Raw genomic sequence first — 22,411 nt, 5'->3', positions numbered from 1 at the left:
AGACACACAATTGTTTAATGTAGACTTACTGAAATGCAAAAATTGCCTTTTACTCCTATTTAACAAAGCTTCAATTCCTAAAAAGCTGATATGATTTTTAGATCTAGCTCTGAAAGACTGGCCAAGTTAGTCTTAGAAGATGATCCTACTTCCTAGAATTGAATTCCTTTTAACCCTTAAAAACACAAAACCATCTTGTGCAATTAACTATCTTGGTTTAATTAATCATAGTTCATAGAAGCTCAAAGCACTCAAATGTTTCCTTTAATGAATAAACAAAGGTCCTATAATTTACACTGTGCAGAACACTATATAAAAGAGTTACCATAAAAATTACATTAGGATCTTTTTCATCAGTGAGGCAACTGCTATAGTTCCCTCCGACTTGTACAGCATCTGCCTGAATGCATGTCCTTCTTTGTGAAGATCTAAATTTAGATAAGTACAAATCACAGCAAAAATTAAAGTTTCATCTTTAATGAAATGACTTTGGAAATAACGTATATTTCCATGACACCAATATTACGGTTTTCGGAGTCACAGTAAGATACACAGAATTACATCCGTAATTAATATGAATGCCAACATTTCAAGCAATAATTTGTTACATGGCAAACAAAATCAAGAAAGCAACCATCAAACAAAAGAGACCCATAGCTTCAGACAAGGCAAATCCCAGGATAGCATATGAGAACAGCTGCTGTTTCAGCGAAGGGTTTCTAAAAGACACAACACATTTAATTGTTACTTTGAAATATTATTTGAATTTCAATATAGTTTTGGTAAATGTTAAAGTATCAGACTACTAGAGGATCTGTGTACACTGTAAAGTACTGGAAGAGTGCCTAGATTGCTTTTGCTTTGGCCTTTGACATTCCTTTCTCCTCAATCCTAATCATATGGGGGAAAGGGAGACAGCTGTCTCTGTATGTCAGTATAAACGGTTAAGACTTCAACCATTTTGAGGGGTTCTGACATTCTTCTTTATTCCTGTGAAAGTATGTTTTATATCTTTTAAGATCTGACAGTTTAAAAATAAGGCCTTATATAATAAAATGGAAATTGATACTTTTGAAGAATGTACTCTAGTATATTCCCAATAATAGCTTAACAATTAAGAGCACAGTCTGTGAAGTCAAACTGAGTTAAGAGTTTATTTTCTGACACGTACTAGCTATGTGCTTGAGACTTGTGTGTCTCTAGTCCTTCATAGGTATATGATAAACTGGAGTATATTTCTAAGGGGTGCTGTGGGGAGTTAAGTGAGATCATGCATGCCAAAGCCTTCAAAATATACTGCAAGACAGAGTAGGTACTTAATACCAAGTAGCCACTATTTCACTAGTTTTCTAAATTTCCAACTATTTCAAGCATGCTCTTAAACTAGCTTATTTGACAATGGAAATTACCTGGCATAACCAATGATAAGGCTGCCAAAAACTGTTCCAATACCAGCACCAGAGCCAGCCACTCCTACTGTTGCAGCCCCTGCACCAATAAATTTGGCAGCAGTATCAATGTCTCTGCTGATTGCGCTGGTCTGAAACTCCCTTTGGATTAGCTGAGACGAACCATTCTGGGCCCCATTAAATACAGTAGTGCTCTAGAGAACAGGAAATAAAGTCAAAGGTCATATCAGTAATTGCAGTTAGCTATTTTACTTACCATACCATCGAAATGATTACTAGTTCTCTATTTTGCAGCTGAGTTTAAATAGGAGGTGGTGTGGCACAACAGGAAAAAAATCAAGGGCTTAGAATGATTCTAGTCTTGTAGGAATAATATTTATTATTAATAATAACTCCAAAAAGGTTGTTGAAAATTAAGAAACAGTATATGTACACATTTTTTTTTTTATTGTTAACTCAAGCTTATATATTAAAATGTACATACTGACTATATTTTTTAGCCAATGCAGGTGGATAAGTTTTTGATACAGAAGTTTATTTCCTTGGTTCATCTTCTGCATATTCTTTTGGATAAAAAGATGGAAAGGATTCCCTTCAAAACATTCATTAATGAGTCCCCCCCCCCCACGCCCCCTTCACTTTAATCAAAACCATAAGACTTACTTAAGAGTGTCACTTAATTTCTATTGTTACTATTACCTCTCCAGTCCTAGCCTCTGGTCGAGATAACACTGATGCAGAAATTGGTCTGTATGCAACTCTGGATCCAGCTCGGATCTATTAAGGAAAAAAGATTCCACATAATAAGAATACAGGTAACACTTTGCTGACTCTTCCTGCACCATGAGTTCTAAAAAAAAGCAAACAGCAAAAACAAATCAGAAAGTTCACGACTTTTCTGTATCGGCACTAGGCTGTTTGGTCATTTTCAATACATGAAGCAATTTTAATAGTTCTAAAGTTCTAGTGATAATGAAATTGGAAAGCTTGCTTCATAAGCTACTTGTAACACATTGAACAAAACTTCTAAGAACAATTAGTTAAAAAGAATATGTATTGCTTTTAAAATGTCAATTATTGTAGTGCCACAATTCAGAGGAGAAAAATGGCAATAAATACCCCACATTTTTTGGCAAGTTTAAGTTAAGAGTGAGTGTCACTATGAAAGCTTGTCATTTAAAATAGCCCATCATCAATGAGCTCCCACCATTTCCAAGGTATTCCTATGCGTCCATTCATCATAAAATTAAAAGGCAGTTTACGCAATTCTCCATCAGAGTAAACATAATCGGTGAAATACCCTGACCATAAGGACATAAAGACATAAGGACTGTCTCTTCCAGTCCAGCTGCTCTGCCTGCCCTTGAGTGTCCACTAAACTAAGGTCACCAAAAATCCCTTCTGAACCGAGATCTGATTCTCTAAGACAAATCCCCCAGATCTTTACTTCACCTAAAGCCTCCAAAATGGTTATGGAAATAACATTCCAGAAGCAGAAGAAAGACTTTCAGCCACCCACACAGGGTGAGGCAGTCCCTCCCTCTGCAGCAGCCAGTTTGACCTACAGATAGGCAAATGGAGAGCGCTGCCTCGTGGAGCTAGGCTAGGCCTCAGCAGCCCCTACACATCCTTCACCTCACCCCAACCTTAGCGTCGACTCTAACCCACTAGAGTGACCGAGGAAGTGGGGGAGGGGCAAGGAGGGCTTGACCTACACCGCGTGGGGCCTGACAGCTAGGCCTCGGCTGCCCTCCATCGCCCTGGGGAGGAAGGAGAGGAGTGAGACGCCCCAGGATTAAGAGAAAAGGAAGAAAAAGACAAGAGATTCAAGGTTGAGGAGAGAGCTGCCCCGAGCAGGCGGTGTGCGCCGCCCGGCGGTGCCCCATTCAACAACGTGGACGCTCCAGGGCAAGAGGTCCGGCCTTCGGTTCCCGGCCCAGGATGTGCTACGCACCAGAGCGGAGGTGCAGGAAAGCTTGGCGCAGGCGAACATCTTACACTCCTCGGGGCGGCGCGGCTGGAGGACTTCGGCGACAGGCGACGTGGGTTCCTATCCCGCTTCCTCTCTGAGGAGGCAAAGAGGCTTAAGGTCAAGTGCCCTCCGAGGGCCTGTCCTTCCCCCCAGGGTCCCGCGGGCACCTGTGCACGCCATCAGCTTGGGCCCAGCGCCCAGCGTGGCGCTAGCAGAATGAATGGGTCCCTATGGGCGCTGCTCCGCCCGGCCAAACCCTGCTTCGGCGCCCTCAGCTTACCGTCCCGGGAGGTGGCGGCGGCGGTGGCGGCGGCAGAGGTCGAAGGAGTGGGGCTGGGCGCGCAGGCGCGGGCCGGCTCTTATCCGCGCCGCGGCACCCGGATGGAGAAGGCGGGGAATCGGTGCAGTAGGGAAGACGCTCAAGGTCACTTTGTAACAACTTTATTGGTAACCAGTTGAGAAGGACACCAACAGCCATCTAATGACAGGCTGGTGGACAGGGATTGGTAAAGAGAGACAAAAAGAAGAGATTGAACACTAGCCCTGGCAGAGAGAACTGAACAGGTCTTGATCTGAGCTCGCCGGAGGAAAGTGCTACCTAGTCTTTCGGTTGATACCTTCTGAAATTTGGCTATTAATTGCTCTTTGATAGAAGAGTCCCCTTCTTTGTCATTCTCTTCTGTGAAATAGGACTCGTGTGTGTGTGTGTGTGTGTGTGTGTGTGTGTGTGTGTGTGTGTAGACGTTCATTCACTACTTGGCAGAAGAATTAAGGTCCCTAGCAAAGTGAATACATTTCTCTAAAGAAATCTGGAAAAGGAGTCTATAGCTAATCCTTTGGGTGAAAGAGGGCCTGACCTAGAAGTCCTGAGACAAAGGAATGGGTAAATGGATAGATCTGAGGCTTTTGTGAATTTGGGCACAAAGTTGGCTCTTGTAAGATGAGGGAGGTCAATTTTTCTTCCAGCTCTATGATTGGAAGAATTAAGGAATTGTAATATATTTCATGTAGGGTCTAGAACTAAAGAAAGTCTGAGTATTTTCAAATCTATCCAACTTTAACACCAGTTTTTGGTAATTTTGGACTAATCATTTTCTTCAGATAAATATAGAAATGTCTCAGAAAAAGATGACTCTTACCAAACTGGAAGTGATGCAAGTCAACATAAAAGGTATGACTTCTAGTATGCACAAATGAAGGGATAGCTGGAACAGAAATCCAGCCCTTTCAACCGAGAGTACTGGCATGGGATGATATCAACCCAGAGGATCACCCTTTTTCTAGTTAGCAAAAACATACAGTGACATCTAGCAGCATGCCTAGGGAGAAGCCCTCACAATTAAAACTTGAAGAATGAATAAGACTTTGTCATTAATCCAATTTCAAGTGAAACTGGTTCAAAATCGCATGAAAGTCAATCATTTAGGCTCAATCTTTAGCCCATAAAAGAGGTAATTCACATGAATTCACATGTGCAGTTCAGAGATTAGTAAATTTTCTCAAATATTTAGTTCTTAACCGAAGTATTGTGGTGTCCTGTGATGTCTAAAGAAGAATAAATAATACTCTGTATTAATGTTTTCCAGAGAAAGAGAACCAGTAGGACACATACACATAAGAGAAGGTTGCGGAGATTTATTAAGAGGAATTGGCTCATGTGATTATGAAAGCTGAGAAGTCCCCTGAGCTGCCTTTGCCAAGTTAGAGACCCCGGAAAGCCAGTAGTGTAATTCAGCTGGAATCCGAAGGTTTGAAAACCAGGGAGGTCAATGGTGCAATCCCAGTCTGAGGGCCAGACAAGATGAGATGTCCCAGCACAATAGTGAGATGGAGGAATAAAAGGGTGAATTCTTCCTTCTGCCTTTTGTTCTATTCAGACCCTCAGTCTCCACCCACATTAGGGACTAAAGAAAGTCTGAGTATTTTCAAAATCTATCCAACTTTGACACTGGTTTTTGGTAAATTTGGACAAATTATTTTCTTCAGATGAATACAGAAATGTCTCAGAAAAACGGTTCTTACTGAACTTCTACTTTACTGAGTCTCAAATGCTAATCTCATCCAAAAACACTTTCACAGACACACCCAGAAATCATGTTTAACCTAAGCACCCCATGACCAGTCAAGGTGATATATAAAATTAACCACCATATGCCTTGTACTTCATGAATAGATCCTCTTACAGGAAATATTATTTTAAATGGATTCTTGGATAGAGATGGCTTGAAGGAAGCTCCTGTGTTTTTAGCCATAAATCAGTAATAGTAACCATTGAGGAGGAGAGAGGAGAGAAGCAAGGATCTCTAAAAGGATCACTTCCAGGGTACCTATAGGCAGATGCCTCTGGCAGGGAGAGGTGAAGTCTAAGTTCAGGCCCTGTGCTGTCAACATGTCAGTAAGGAGATGAATTAATCTAGAAGAGGAGGGAATAGGTTCTTTGTGGGTTCTTTTAGAGTTTAAATATTTATGAAGAATATTAGGTGTTCAAAGAACAGTTATATCTTGAGAATGGTGTGTGTGTGTGTGTGTGTAATGCAGAGAGAGAGAATGACAGATATAGAAAGAGGGAAAGGATCCAATAATTATTTGCTAGAGGAAGAAAGACTTTAAAGGAGAAAGCGGAACCACACAGTCTAGAGGCTAGAAACTGGACTTGGGGTCCTAAAGTGCAGCCTAGATAGTTCTACTGAGGGCTCTGCCCCTGTCCATGTTTCCAAGGTGCTTTCTAGATCAAGTTACTCAGATTTTGCTGGGTTTTGCATCCTAAGAATTACACTGATAGAAGGAGGGGAGTGAATTTTGAGTGACACCAACCTATGTTGATAGGGGGTGTATATTTTCACTGAGAAAGTTTGAAAAAAAAGGTACCTTCTGAGAGGAGTAAAGTAAGACCATAAAGATGAATAGATGACTTTGTATGAAGCATTTAATCCTCTTTGTATTTTTTCTTACACTGTGGAGACAGTTGTGTTAAATTATGAGACACTATAAATTGGTTGTATCTTATAAGACTGGCTGATGATGGATGGCATGGGGAAGAAAGGAATGGAGTGGTAAAGAGAAGTATAAAAAAATCAATTCCAAATAGAGCTGCAATAATCTCTCCTATCATAAATGCCCCTTTGTAATGTGACTTTGCTCCTTATGCATCAAGCAGTAGAGTCTGTTTCCCTTCTTAAATCTGGGCTGATCCTGTGACTTACTCTGACTGAGAGAATGTATTAGAAATGGCAATTTGTGACTTCTGGACTAGACCTTAAGAAGTCCCATTGCTTTCATTCTCTCCTTCTTGGAAGCCAGTCACTATATCCTGAAACATGAGTTAGACTACTAAATGATAAGAAACCACATGGACAGAAAAAAGCCTCAGGAAAAAGACTGAGGTGCCTCAGACATGTGAGTGAGGTCCTCTTGGGTTCTCTAGCATTAGTCAAGCCTTCCCAGCCAACACAACATGGAACAGAATGGAGCCTTGCCCAAGTTTTTGACTCACAGCTTTGCCCAAATTTCTGACCTGCAGAGTCTATTGTTTGAAGCTGTTAAGTTTTAGAGTTGATAACTGAACCAGGAAATAATGTCTGACAAATATCCACTACTCTTTTGAGATCCGTGTGGACGCAACGGCATAGCAGTTTCTTAAATATGGGGAATTTCAGCTCAGAAGTCAAGGTATAGCTCATAGTAAACCAGACAGAAGCACATGTCTCAGTGACTGACACCCCTTTTTTTGAGCCTGGGGTGGAGTAGCATTGTTATTGTTAAAAGTCTTATAAGATAATTCTAACCCAAACATATGGAAAGATGTTTAAATTATTTACTTTTAAAAGATTTCATTTTAATGGCCTGTAAAGTTTTCACCAGCATTCTCATGCTGGTGTGATAAAAAATATTATTTGTGAAAGTAAAAATCAGAAATGTAATTTAAAAATATTCTGGGCTCTGTTATAATATTTAGTTTGACTTATAAAAGTTTTTGTTTCTAATTATTGGCCTTAATTTGCTACCAATTTATCTTTTTAAAAAAGTCTTTATACCTGCACTAATTCTATAGGATCATTCAATCAAAGTGAGTGCCACATAGATACCCCTTCTTTGAACTTGGTGAGTATACAGGAAAATGTAACAGTTTACAATATAATCGAGGTATATAAAAAAATTGAACTAAGGTTATAACAAAAATTGGAGAAAAATACAAATCAGTAAATGTTCCAGAACTAAGTTGTATGGTATGTGACACGGGAAATAAGAAAAGAGATTGGTTGATTTAGAAAATGGCTCATCATTGAGCTAACATGAAAGGGATGGGATAATTTATTTAAAAAAGATTTCTTGGGATCTCTTAAATAGAACCTAAACTCCCAGACTACTAACTGCCCACACTACTAATTACTTTCTAGTGCAGGAATTTTTGTCTTTGAACTTCAATTTTGACTTTACAAATAACTTAGCTACTTTCTGCTATCTAGTATCCTGAAATAGAATATTTACTAAATGAATTCCAAAGAATTCAGTAAGGAATTAAAAGTATATGTATCTCTTCGTGTCTTCTCAGAGGGCCAGAGGGTCTAGTCTAACCTTTAGAGAGTTACATGAAAACAATGTACTAATAAAATAAATATTATTTTATCCTTTTTCTGGTAAGATATGTTAGTTATTAAAGAAAAATTTTATGTCATGGCTGATAATTAATATAGAAAGACTATTTACATTAAAAGAAAATGTGAGTATATGGATATGACATCCTTCTGCTGCCTCTTGCTCATCTCAAAAATAACTTACTTACTTTTCAATTAATTTGTTACCGAGCCAACATCCATTCTTCTTTTTTTTTCTAACTTACAGAACCTTGTTCACAGTTAAAAAATACTGAACTTCCCAGGTGCCCTTACAGTTATGAATGGTCAGTGATTGTAAGTTGAAGTTACTTAGTGTTGCCTCTGAGAACACTTAAAAAGGGATTAGATTCAACTGGCTCATTTCTTTTTTTCTTTTTCCTTTCTTTTTCCTGACTGGAATATGGACCCAGTGTCTAGAGGCGAAGCAGCAGTCTTGCACCCATGGGTATAAAAGCCATGCATTAAGGATGGAGAAGCTTGAAACTTCCTAACTTTAAAAAAAAAAAAAGCTATAGCAGCTCTTAACTGCCTGTTTATGGACTTCATCTTACATGAGAAAATAAATCTCTATTTGGTAAAGCCACTGAAGTCAGTCCTCTGTTATATGCAGCTGAATACAACCCAAACTGATATATAACTCTATAAGTCTATGTCTCTGAAGAAGCTGTTTGGTCTTTGGGCTGTGATTATAGCAGAAATGGCCTTTTCCCACAGAATTTACATTAACTTACATCTTTCTTTTTCTTTTCTTTTCTTTTCTTTTCTTTTCTCTCTTCTCTTCTCTCCTTCCTTCCTTCCTTCCTTCCTTCCTTCCTTCCTTCCTTCCTTCCTTCCTTCTTTCCTTCTCTCTCTCCCTCTCCCTCTCCCTCTCCCTTTCTCTCTTTTTCTTTCTTTCTTTCTTTCTTTTTGCTATTCCATGGCATATCTGCCAGGGACTAACCAGGAGACAGAAACCATATCAGTAATTTGAACAAGGAAACTTTAATATAAAGATTGTTAACCAGTAAAAGGTATCTACTAAGAAAGGTAGAGTGGACTCTAAGGGATATAGAAGTAGCACCTGTAGGAATAGCTACTAACCTTGGCTGAAGAAGAGGGAACAGCAAGGAAGAATTTAGAAGTTTAGAGGGGGCGTGGCTGCCACAGGAGTGTACATTCCACCTGTTTGGGCCCCAAGTGAACCATGAGGACTGCTGAAGTGAACATAACCAGTCATCTCCTGTAAATTAATCTACTGGCTCCAATGTGAAAAACAGTACTCCAGAAGAAAAGAAAGTCCTTTACCTCTTGCTCTAGCTTCACAGTGACTTTCCATCGCCCTCTATTGGCAAAGCCTAACATTTGGCCAGTTGTCAAAGAAGAAATGCCAATAGGGTCCAGCTCTACAATAACAAAGCAAGGCAAAGGATAGATTTGTAGCTGAGAAGTCATAAGTTAATAACTGGCATAAATAGTAAAAATTTTAAGGACAGAGATTAAGTCTAATTCATATTTATTTTTTCTATAGTACCTAAAATAGTGTTAAACAGCAGTCACTCAAAACGTTTTTGCTCAATGATAATATATACAGAATACTTTGCAATAACTTTATTATTATTCTCTTTTAACTAAGATTTTAGTTAATTTGGACAAATTAGAATGGCCTCTAGAATGTCTTTTTCTTTTTAGTATTGCAAAATTAAAACTCAGAGAACCCAAGGAACATTTTTTGATTTGTGCCATGAGTTTGTTCAAGCAAGCATTTTTCTCTGTCTATTCAGGATTCTGCATTTATAATCTCATGGTAAAGAATTAATTAAAAAACTAAAACATTAAAGCACTTTACTGATCCAGTTTTTGACATAGTTAGGAATGGGACATAAGCTGAAGCAGAGCTAGGCTCTAGGCTGAAATGTGAGACGGGCACTGTCGGTCTGCGGTTACCCTTTCACCTCTTTTTTCAATGCCTGCGGTCTATCCCTAGACAACTTAATCTCTCTGTAGGCACCTGGTATCTCCATGGTATCTCCAGAGTCTATAAGGCTCTCCATTGTTAGCCATCTCTCTTCAGGCAGTGTCCCGCTTCTGAACTCTTATCCATATAAAAGTCTTAATCACTTAGTGCTTGCTTCAGCAACACATATACCAAAATTATAATGATACAAAGAAGATTAGCATGGTAACAGTAGGATGACATACAAAGCCATCGAGTAGTCTACATTTTTATAGTATGCTACCATTTACCTACATAGAAGTGGAGAGAATTACAAATGTATTTCTTATATTTAAAAACTAGAGAGTTCATAGAATGATTACCTATGGGGAGCGGAACAAGAATAGAAGCTAGACTTCTTTTAAAACACTTATTTTGCAGATTTGAATTTGGAACCATGCAAACTATTTATAAAAGTAAATTTTAAATTCACTTTTAAATTTAAATTTTGTTTAATTAACCTTTTTAAAAATTAAAAATTTTAGTTTTAATTTTAAAAAATCCCTAAAAATGGAAAGTAAATGAAACTAATGAATTTAACCATACTAGTTGACAGCCTAACTATACAAGACAAATGCAAAGAGTTTCTGTAAATGCATTAAAGGACAGCTCCTTGATCACTCTGCTTCATATGCTCTGGTCTCTTTGCTGTTCCTTCAACATGCCAACCACATTCCACCTCACAGAACTGCACTTTTAGTTTCTTTAGTTTAGAACAACCTTCTCCTGGATATTTACCTGGCTTACACCTCCAATCATTCAACTCTTTGATCAAGCAGCCCCTTAAGAGAGGCCTTCCTGAATCCTTTCCCTATCTTTATATTTCTTCAAAGCACTTATTGCTACTTGGCATTATGTACTGTCTGTTTATCTCTCACATTTGACTATAAGTCCATGAGGGCAGGAACTTTATTTTATTCATTGCTGTATCCACATAGTTTAGAAAATGCTTGGCCCATTAAGAGGTACTCAGTAAACTTTTAGCAATGGGGTTGGAGAAGGAAGGGAGTAACTTTTAACTTTTTTCTTTACACACCTCTGCATTATTTGATACACCATCATAAGCATGAATCACTTAAAAAATTTAAAAACCAATGCTAGGAAAGTTTTAATAATTCACAACAATTGCTAAGATTTATTACATTGTTCCTACTATGGTGCTTGCATTAATTAAACAAAAGGGATACATTCTTAAATGTTAAATTTCAGTTCTTGGTGATGGACTTGGGTGTACTTTTAGGCAATAACCCTACTCAATACTTTTCAAATTATATTCAAACTCTAATCGATCTATGGCAAGACTATCCTCGTTTTAAAGTAGTGTGTGTGTGGTTCTATGTGTGTGCGTGTTTGTGTACCTTCTTATTTATATATTGCCTGGATTTTCTTGTATGTGATAGGAAGATGTTATGTCAATTTCAGCTCTATTTTTTAAGACAATTAGTTACACGTATAAGTCCTTATTCTCCTTCAAGAAATTAAATCCATCTATATTCAGAGGACCCAAATATTTAACTTATGGTTAAAAAATAAATTCTACAACGCTAACAAAATATCTATGAGGACTCGAATTTTTCTGTTAGTCTAGCCCCAGTGACATCTTTAAAGGTCATATTCCTAGTCCTAGTGCCATTTTTTAAATATACATTTCTATCCATATCTACATCTGCATCTTTATCTGTATCTATGTAGATCTTACATCAATATAGGGAATTTTAGGGTTTCCATACAGTACAAATGCACCATGATAAGCAATGCTTTATTTTCTTTCCACTTTTGGATTATCATGACTTTATGGAGGAATAACATGGTTATACAACACAAATTACTCTTTCCTTGGCTGCCTCTTACATCACTGATTTTAGTCAATTATTCCTTTACGGAGTTCGTTCAGACTTTTCCTTACCTGTCTCTCCTTTCTAAGAATTTCTGAACTATGGACTTTGATACTAAGGTTAATTTCCTACGGCATGTCCCCAAGCCGGGGAACTTGACTTAAAGTAGTGATGGCTGGCTATCTAGTAATTTAAAGGGAAATGTTGTTTTCAGAGGTAAAATGTCAAGAAGAAACATTCTACAAAGTGGGGTCTGTAAATGGAAGCCTCAAGGTTCATTTAAGCCTCAAGGATTAAATTTAAGTGCTTGCTGAACTTGCCCTTCTTGATTTGAACTGGAGGAGAGCATAAGCAAAACATGCAAATTTTAAATGTAAAAACTTGTATTTAAACTTGAAGTAGAAAATATGGTCAGACAAACGTTCATGATCAATAACTATAGCAAAGTATATATAGCAAAGGAAAGCAAAGTTCCTAGTAGATAAAGATTTTAATTTAAAGGGTCCCATTCCCTTGCGATGGGAACACAGGAAAGCCACACATGGGAAAGCACTTGTTTTATCTGGTCTTATTTTTGCTCAGTCTTGTAGAAATCTTACAGGGCTGGTCAATTATTTCAGGAGAATGACTATATGTTCATGGTAGCCACATGTTATTTAATTGCAAATTCTTTCAGTTTTTCCAGATTGTTTTTTGGTCAGATTCCATCTGCTTTTCTTGATCATTTAAGAGAGTCCTCTCTATTTGTTCTACCAGAGAACTCCTACCAGCCGAGAGGCACAAACCAATCCCCTAAAGAAGTATAACCTTCGAGGACCAGGTAAAGTTTTCAAAAGGTCCCTATTCTATTTTATCTTTAAAAAATCATGCAATATTGATATCATACTCTATTGTAGAGATAGAGATAATTTAAAATACTCTAACTCATCAATTAAATTACTTAATTCTTCCCCTCGTTATTTTTTAATAAAACTGATATACCAGGAGCTCGGTCATGTTTTTCTGTGGTTTTGCTCACTTCTTATCCCACCACTGCCTACTTCAAGAGTGCAAGGGCCTCTGCTTTAGGGGAAAAGATTTATCAGGTTTTCCTCTCTCTGGCCTGTTCATCCCATGTCCTCTTACTAGACCATGGCAAATTATATACAAATTATTTTTAAGATGGTAGCAATTTTAATTTCTTGAGTTAACTTTAATTAAATCCTTCCCTCTCACCCCATTTCCTCACTCTTTCAACCTCTTGGTTCAAAAAATCCCATTAATGATTTTTATACTATATCCTTATGTCTGATCATCATCAGTTAACCTCATTTGATCACATAGCATGTTGATAGTTCTGGGGAATGAACTGAAAGGGGATGGGAACCAGGTATCTCTGAGGTGTTCAAGTTAAACTCAGGGCCCGAAGTGATAGCTTCTTTCCTCATAGAAAGGCTGCGACTTCTTCAGCTAAGTTTCAGAGTTTACTTTTGGTAGAATTATGCCCTTCTCCAAAGATGTCCACGTCCTAACCCTCAGAAACTATGACTATGTTACCTTACTTGGCAAAAAGGACTTTGCAGATGTGATTAAGTTAAGGATTTTGAGATTAGAGATTATCCTGGATTATCTGGGTGAACTCAATTTAATCACAAGGGTCCTGATATGTGAAAGAAGGAGGCTGGAGGGTCAGAGTCAGAGAAGAAAATTGACAATGTAAGTAGAGTTAGAATGATGCAGTATGAGAAAGACTCTACTGGTTGTTACTGGATTTGATGATATGGAAGGAGGCCACCAGTTTAGGAATGCAGGCATCCTCTGGAATCTGGGAAGGCAAGGTAATGGATTCTCTCATAGAGCTTCCAGAAGGAGTGCAGCTCAACTAATACCTTAATTTTAGCCCAATGAGACCTATTTCAGACTACTGTCCTCTAAAATTCTAAAATAATAAATTTGTGCTGTTTTAAGTCACCGGGTTTGAAGTACTTTGTTACAGCAGCATTAGGAAACTAGTAGTCAAACTCTTGGGTGATTCCAGGCATAAGTCTTTAATTTGGAAGTGCGAATCAAGGAGAAGGGATGGGGCCTTAATTTTGGTATTCAGGCAGCTAGGTTCCCAGTGTTCTATGGGTTAGGTCATACATTACGGATTTTAGTTTAGTACAAGACCAGGGAGATAAATAGCAGGGGTGTGCTCTGACAAATGATAGCATGATCTCCAAGAGCATAGTAAATATACTGGCCAGCTGACTAGGTTATAGGACCAGGCCCATCCTGGGCACCCAAAATTTGGGAGGACAAGAAAAAAGCCAAGTATCCAAGAAACTGGATAGAAATATATCGGATGAGAAGATTGATATCTCTAGGCAAGCTGCTGAAATGCTCTTGAGCACAAAGCAATCAAACACTTATTGAACAACACTTACCTCTAGAAGAGCTAGAAATATCTTTTCAGGTTGGCCTACAAGTTGCTCTTGGGGTAGAAAACCCTGCAGGAAGAGGGTAGCTAGAGGAGCGTCATTAATGACAGGGTGTTGGGCAGGAGAGGAAAAGAGCGGGGCCCAGGAAGTGTGAGACCGTGTCAGTTCAATGATGAGTCAGTTTTACTAATAACTTACTGGAGGCTAAAAGTCAAACGCTTCTGGATTCACACTTCTTCATTATTCAGGGGACTTATCAGGTGGCACTGGCAGTAAGTCTAGACACATTCTTTTTTTTTCTTCCTCCACTGAAAGCACTCTATTAATAACTTACTAGTATTAGTCTACTCTTATTTAGTCTACTGTCTTCATCTCTTCTCCTTCAGATTCACATGTCATTCATTTACGCATTCAGCAAGCATTTCATTTTTTTATTATATACAACTGGGGGACTGTTTTCCAAAGATATTTCTTTGGTGAAAACCCTAGAATAAAATGTATACTAACTAATGTAAAATTAAAGCCATTTTTTTGGTCCTCCTATTACTCAGCTATAAAAACCCTCTGGTTTAGCCAAAGTGGTTCACTTTCTATCCTCCAAACAACCATTGCATAAGAGTCTTTTTGTAACTTTGGCTGCTTTGCTCTGGCAAAGCTCACAGTCTTCAGTTACTTCTAACATATAGCAGTAAGACATGTGCTATCCAAATATATCTGAAGGCCAAAAACAAAATAAATCAAGGGAGTAGGTGGAAAGTTAAGAATAAGAACAAAGTCTTCTTAACTATCTCTGTTTGCTATTGTTGCTGCCAGATTATCTGGGAAAATAGCATTACCCTTGAGATTTGCTAATTCCTTCCCACACTAAGTTCTCTTGCTTCAGAGTTTTTATTGAAACTGGACCTCTAGCTTGCCAAAATATTGATTCTTGGCCTACTCGCCCCATGCTTTTATATCCAACCAACTTTATGTTTTAAAAAAAAATAGGAAAAAACCCCACAACTTTTAAAAATTATATAAGTAATGTATGAATATGGACTTATCAATAATCTAAACAATATATAACATTATATAGAGCAAAAACTATAGCTTTTATATATCCTCCTCCGCAATATTATTTTCCTTTCCAGGTAATCACTATTAACAATGTGGTGTGTATCTTTCCAGATCTTTCACTATTTTTTCATGTAGAAATATATAGATATGGTTTTAAATTTTCTTAAATAAAAAATATCTTTTTAATAAATAGTGCTGGGAAAATTGGATATCTACATGCAAAATAGATAGACTCTTACCTTACCATATACAAAAATTAACTAAAAACAGATCAAAGACCTAAATGTAAGATCTAAAACTGTAAAACTCTTAGGGAGAATCTTTATGACGTTGAATCTGGTAATGATTTCTTGGCTCTGACACCAAATGCACAGGCAACAATAGAAAAAAAAAAAAGATAATTTGGACTTCATCAAAATTAAAAATTTTGTGCATTGAAGGACACTATCAAGAAAGTAAAAAGATGGCCCACAGAATAGGAAAAAAATATTTACAAATCATATATTTGATAAGGAATTAATATCCAGAATATGTAAAAATCTCCTACAACTAAACAATAAAAAACCCAAACAACCCAATTAAACAATGGACAAAGATATTGAGTGGATATTTCTCCAAACCAGATATGTAGATTTCCAACAAGCATGTGAAAAAATGCACATCACTAGTCAGAAGGGACATGCAAATCAAAACCACAGTGAGATACTACTTGACACCCATTAGAATGGCTATAATCAGAAAAAAAAAAAAGAAGAGAAAAGAACAACTGTTGGTGAGGATGTAGAGAAATTGGAATCCTTGTGCATTGCAGGTGGGATGTAAAAAGGCTGCTGTTGAAAACGGTGTGATGGTTCTTCAAAAAGTTAAACACAGAATTATCGCATGATCCAGCAATTCCACTTCTAGGTATATACTCAAAAGAATTAAAAGCAGAAACTCAGATATTTGTACACAATGTTTATAATAGCATTATTCACAATAGCTAAAAAGTGGAAATAACACAAATGTCCATTAACAAATGAATAGATAAGCAAAATGTGGTATATACATACAATGGAATATTATTCAGTCTTAAAAAGTAATGAAATTATGGTACATGTTACAATATGGGTGGAACTTGAAAAAATTATGCTAAGTGAAATAAGCCAGATGTAAAATAATGAATATTGCATGAGTCTACTTATGTAATATACTTAGAATGAGCAAATTCACAGAGAAAGAAAGTAGAAGTTATCAGAGGCTTGAGGGGAGGGGAAATGAGGAATTATTATTTAATAGGTACAGAGTTTCTGTTTGGAATGCTGAAAAAGTTCTAGAAATGGATAGTAATGATGATTGCCCAACATATCAGTGTACTTGATGTCACTGAACTGTACACTTAAAAAACTTTAAAATGGTAAATTTTATATTTTGTACATTTTGCCATAATAAAACATCAAAAAATTGTAACTTGATTTTTCAATAAATATGTATTAGTAATTTAATTTCAGGAAACACATAGCTATCTCAATCTCTTAAAAATAATGTTTAAAATTTTATAATGGAAAGTTTAAATATATTTAAAAATAAAGAGAATAGTATATTAAATTCCCACCTATCACCCAGCTTCACTAGTTATCAACGCATGTCAAACTTGTTTCTTCTTTTCTCCCTCTCAGTCACTTCTTTCCCCCTTACCTCATGTTATTTGAAAATAAATTCCAGAAGTCATATTTAAATTTTTAAAAAATTTAAATATTTAAATTATAAATGTTTAAGTATGAATCTCTATAAGGATTTCTGCAAAACTAAACCACAATACTATTAATCACATGTAAACCTAAAATATTTAACAATAATTCCTTAATATCATCAAATTGTAACCAGCGTTCAGATATTCCTGATAGTCTTATAACATTATTTTAACAATTGATTTGTTGAAATTAAGAATCTCTACAAGTTCCACACATTGTAATTAGTTATATGTCTTTTAAACTATAGATTTTTGCTCTTCTTTCAAATATATTAGTTGAAGAAACTTGGTTGTTTGTCATGTAGAGTTTCTCACATTCTGGATTTTGCTAATTTTATCCTCATGGTGTCATTTAAAATGTGCATTTGAACTCTATATTTCCTAATAATTGCACAAATATGTTTTTTAAAATGTTTTTTAAAACTCCAAACGACACTAAAGTAGGATGAAGAAACTGAAGTATCTCTTCATGTGCTTATCCCACCCCCATTCTAGAAGTTATTGATGTTGCCAGTTTATCGCAGACATTTTCTATCCATGTAAAAATGTAGGAACTGGAACGATGTGTTTTTTTCCCCAATTACAGTTGACATTTAATATTATTTTATATCAGTTTCAGTTGTACAGAATAGTGGTGAGACATTTATATGATTTACTAAGTGATTCCCCCAATTAATCTAGTACCAACCTGGCGCTATACGTCGGTATTACAATATTATTAACTATATTCCCTATACTGTACATCCCCATAACTATTTTGTAATGACCAATTTGTATTTCTTTTTTTTTATGGGTAATGTTTTTTGTTTTATTTTATTTTTTTAAATATTTTTTTCAATGATAGTTGGCATACAATATTATATTAGTTTCAGGTGTACAACATAGTCATTAGACATTTATATAACTTACGAAGTGATCACCTTAAAAAATCTAGTACCCATCTGACACCATACATAGTTACTACCATATCAGACTATATTTCCTATGCTGTACTTTACATTCCCATGATAGGAAAGGAATTTATTGAAAAGGTATTGGGAGCTACTAGAACTTTGATATATCTCAATAAATATATTTTATTTTGCATATATCAAACAATATTGCTTACAAACAAAAATAATAAATAATACTTATTGAGCACTTAAAATGTGCTGGATACTCTCCCTATTACAAGTATTATCTGATCTAAAACATAGCCCTATAAGGTGAATACTCCTAAATCCCATTTTACAAATGATTGTAGGGTAGGGAGATTAAATGGATTGTCCAAGGTTACTCAACAAGTAAGAGGTGGAGAGTTCAAAGTCAAGTTTTGTCTGACACTAAAGTGCACTATTTTTATTTTATACTCACATGATAACATAACTTGAAAACTTTACTGTAAGGTAATTGCTTGAAAATAAATGATCTGTGATAACTGGAAACATTAAATATTGTTTCACTTGCTATTATATGATAAGAGATGCCTCCTGAAAAAACACACACTTCTATAACTTTTCTTCCATTCTTAAAAACACTCCACAAGCATGAACTAATGCTAGAGTTGCTGGCCAGAAAATCCTCAGCATGCACATCAAAATGTACCCACGTGGGGGCACCCACAATGCAGCTTTTCTGCCTGTTCTGCCCAGAAGCTTCAAGCCCAGCAGAGCTGGAGTTGAGCCAGCCGATGAATTCAGTCTGTTCTACAAAACTCAAGATGGTCAGATCTGATGTCTCAAGGAAGAGCCTCCCATAACTCTAAGTCTGGGAATTATTTTGCTTAGCATGTTGTCCACACAAAAAAATTATTATGTGCTATTAAAACAATAATTAGTACATTTACTACAGGCCAAATATCCTAGATATATTAGGATTCAATGACCAAGAACTAAAAATAATTTACTGATTAAAAATTACATATTTGTTTAAAGGAGTTTTTGGACTTATGCTATGCCAAAATTATGCCAAAATTAGGAGATGATAATTAATTGGCAGGAGTAAAAATTTGGCATAAAATCAAGCTAAGTGCATTAAATTAATCTTGCATATGTTCATACCAGAGGCATGCTCTCTGATATTGGTATCTATTTAAAATATATATATAGAAAAAATGTGTACGTTTATGGTAGTTCAAGGAAAACTTATGCAGGTACTGCTGCTGATGTCATCTCTAGGTCAGTCATTTAGTCCTCAGAAGCATCAGATAATAGAGATGCTCCTGAGATATACTGATGTCTAAGATGTCATTGACCCAGATGTAGTGGCCATGACTCTTCCTAGAAAGGGTTATTATTCTAGAGCATAAGGAGTGAAGATATTGAAAATGAGGTTATACCGGACATGGCTATTGCAGTGTCTTTTATACCTACTGTCTTGGTTAAAGAGGCAGATGAAGGCAGCAGTATTTTATATCTTATAGATCCACCTTTGATATGGCTGATTGCAGTAGACGGAGCCAAAATACAGACCAGAGAGCAGCTGGGTGGCCTGGCTCAAAACTCTACTCAAAGAGCGACAACCAGACCAATCATATGCACACTCATAGGAACTTGATTTAGGAATCAGAATATGAGGTGGGTAACAGTAGAAACTGATACAAAAGGCTGTATAGAGGGGATACGATGTAGAAAAGAGGTCAGGTTCAAAGCTGGGTTATAAGGAAGCTAAACTGTAGAGAAGGTGAAACAATAATTGAGCAGAACTTATGAGAAGAAGAAAAGAATGAATCCAGTCTTCAGTGGGAAGAAGAGCAAGAAGTGAGGAGAAGCAGAGACAGGGAAAGGCTGAGCTATCACCACTATCCATCTCCAAAACTTTATCATTATCATTATCCCAAACTCTGTACCCATTAAAGAGTAGCTCACCTGCCCCTTCTCTGAAGCCCCTGGCAGTCAATATTCTACCTTCTGTCTATCTATGAATTTGTGTGAGTCCATTTAGAATGAATATTATTGCTATTAAATGGTTAAGATATTAGTTATACAGTAAACCTGTAAGTGGCAAAGCTACTGCCTGGAGTTTTGGGGGAGCTGGAATTATCCCAAATAGCCTGGAAAGTGTAGGCTATTTATTGTGTGCAGTCAATCAACTGCAGGTGGAATGCAAACCAGACAGGAAACCAAACCTGAGTGGAAGGCCCCAAGGGAGTCTGAGATGTTGAGCTATGGTCTTTTGCCATGTTGTAGCAAAGAGATTGGTGTGCTCAGAGGAACACTTTCTAATCGTATGAATAAAATGACCCTATTTGGTGGGGGCGGGGAGGGGCAGGGAAAGACTAAAATCTGAGAAGATAGGAAGCCAAAAAAATTGTGGGTTAAGGTCTGCCATCTCTGCTTGGCTAGCATAGAATTATTATAGTGATATGACTCTTGAAGCCCATACTTTGGAAATATTTTTCTAAGTGGCTCTAAAGCACCATAGAATATATATTTTGCCAGTGGTCATCCTGTACCCTAAACAGTGGGTCTGTGAGAAGATGAGAGCCTTAAGCCTTATAAGGCAAGGATTTTGGGGACTGGCCTGACCAGTTTCCAAGGAAGCTGGCTGGATGAAGTGCAAATCATGAAATCCAAATTGAGGTATCAGATAAGGTGAGCTGGGATCCTGCAGCAAGATTCTCAGAGCAGTAGCTATGTTGGTGGTATTCAACGGGCAATATCATTTTAGTTCAAGTGAAAACATCCCAGACAGTATGTGGGGATCAGGGGACATGGTCCAGATCCTGGGAAAAATAGATTGACGAGGACTAGGTGGATTGATAGATTTCCACCCAAGCAATCACATTCAAGGCAGGGCTGGACCATTAAATAAACCAGAACAGTGTCAAAAGCCTAGTCCTACTAACTGAATTTCTATGTAATTTATGTAAAAGGCTGCTGTTCATTTCTTTTGGGCAAGATTGATGGAAGGACAGAGAAGCAGCACCTAAATATAGCCATGCTTGTTCTCCTAAGCATACCAATGGGATGGGACTGAGCTGGAAAGTTGAACATCTTAACTGCCTACTTATGGGCTTGAGTATGTAAGAACAGAGAGCGTGACAACCAGTGTCGTGTTATAGAGTCTTGATATGTTCCGTGGCTTTATTGCCCAATCCCCTCTTTTAAACCATTTCTTGTAAGGCTAAGTGGCATTGTCCTGAGAAAATGCAACTTCCCTACTTCAGAGACCATCAGCCAAACTCTGGACATGGAACTGGTGTGTTTTATCAGGGCGTTCATGTTGCCAGCTGATCCAGGAGATGGTGTAATGGCACTGACCACTGGGATTCCACGTTATTCTATGTACTTTGTCCATCCCTGTTATATACCACTCAGATCCTCCTTCAATGGATTTTATTAACCCAGCTGTTAGGATTGTTGATGGTAGACAGCTTTCAGTTGTCAGACATGTTAGGAATTACCTAACCAAGGAGAATGGCCTTACCCAAAGTCTCACCCTTTTAAGGGCAACCCATATCTAATGATTGATCAATGGGGAATATAAAGGTACTGACATCTAAGCCCAACTTGAGACATTACTGAAGGGCTATTCTAACTCTAGCATTTCCTATAGAGTCAATGCTGATGCAGCTTGACTTTTGTCTCTGCACAATTTTGTTTTTGTTCCTGCTATGGTTTAAATGTTTATGTCTCCCCCCAAATTCATAGATTGAAATCCTAACCCCCAAAGGTGATGATATTAGTTGGTGGGGGCTTTAGGAGGTGACTAGGTCATGAGGGTGGAGCCTTCATGAATGGGATCGGTGCTCTTATTAAAAGGACCTCACAGCACTCCCTTGCTGCTTATACCATGTGAGGGCAGAGCAAGAAGAAGATGCCAGCTACGAACCAGGAAGAGGGTCATTGTTATAAAAAGAATAGTGGTCACTTAATCACGGCTTGCTATGTGCTTCCACACATAGCTCATCATTTAATTTTCATAACAACCCTATGAGAAATAATAGTACCCACAGGTAATATTTTATAGGTAGGGAAATTGAGGTACAATATAATTAAGTTACTTGCCCAAGGTGACACAACTGGCAGGTGTCAGAACTGAGATTCCACCTTAAGAAGCTAAATCCAGTCACTTAACTTCTCACCTCATGTTGTTTATTGTCAGTGTTAAGTTGGACCTCGACAGAGTCAGTAGTAGTACAAAGGGCCAACGTTGTCATCTTAAATAGATTAATTGCTGAAAAAGAGAAGGAAAACAGAACATGAGTTGGTTAAGTCTCAGTTTCCATGGAATTATGTTAAGATATTATCCATAAACCTGAGTTTTCGTCAATTCAGAGCTTCCTAACAGTGAATTGTGTGTGTGAGATCCTGATTTCTTGTACTCAGAGTGGCCAGGTCTTCAGCAACTTCTCCCATTCACTCCTTTTGGGATGTACAAATACTATCACGCCTATGCGCGTCTTGCTGTGAAATGCGTAGTGAAAGCATAGCAAATTA

General features: G+C 37.3%; 1 protein-coding gene and 1 non-coding gene across 2 annotated transcripts; one reads left to right on the top strand and one right to left on the bottom strand.

The window, feature by feature from the left end:
* Positions 1–242: 242 nt before the first annotated feature.
* Positions 243–3,792, bottom strand: ATP5MC3 (ATP synthase membrane subunit c locus 3). The gene is made up of 5 exons (XM_016134685.2): positions 3,662–3,792; positions 3,364–3,475; positions 2,109–2,186; positions 1,410–1,603; positions 243–719 (listed from the first exon to the last, which is right to left on the bottom strand). The coding sequence occupies exons 2-5, from the start codon at positions 3,400–3,402 to the stop codon at positions 605–607; spliced, it is 426 nt and encodes a 141-aa protein (XP_015990171.1). The 5' UTR covers positions 3,403–3,475; positions 3,662–3,792; the 3' UTR covers positions 243–604.
* Positions 3,793–10,097: 6,305 nt separating this feature from the next.
* On the top strand, positions 10,098–10,201 carry LOC118614485. Its single transcript, XR_004956077.1, has one exon. It is a non-coding gene; the product is annotated as a U6 spliceosomal RNA (small nuclear RNA).
* Positions 10,202–22,411: the final 12,210 nt, after the last annotated feature.

The sequence above is a fragment of the Rousettus aegyptiacus genome, unplaced genomic scaffold, assembly GCF_014176215.1.
Source record: "Rousettus aegyptiacus isolate mRouAeg1 unplaced genomic scaffold, mRouAeg1.p scaffold_m13_p_2, whole genome shotgun sequence".
NCBI classification, from domain to species: Eukaryota; Metazoa; Chordata; class Mammalia; order Chiroptera; family Pteropodidae; genus Rousettus; species Rousettus aegyptiacus.
Note: the sequence above shows the minus strand (reverse complement) of the source record. Positions and strands in the feature narration are given on the sequence as shown.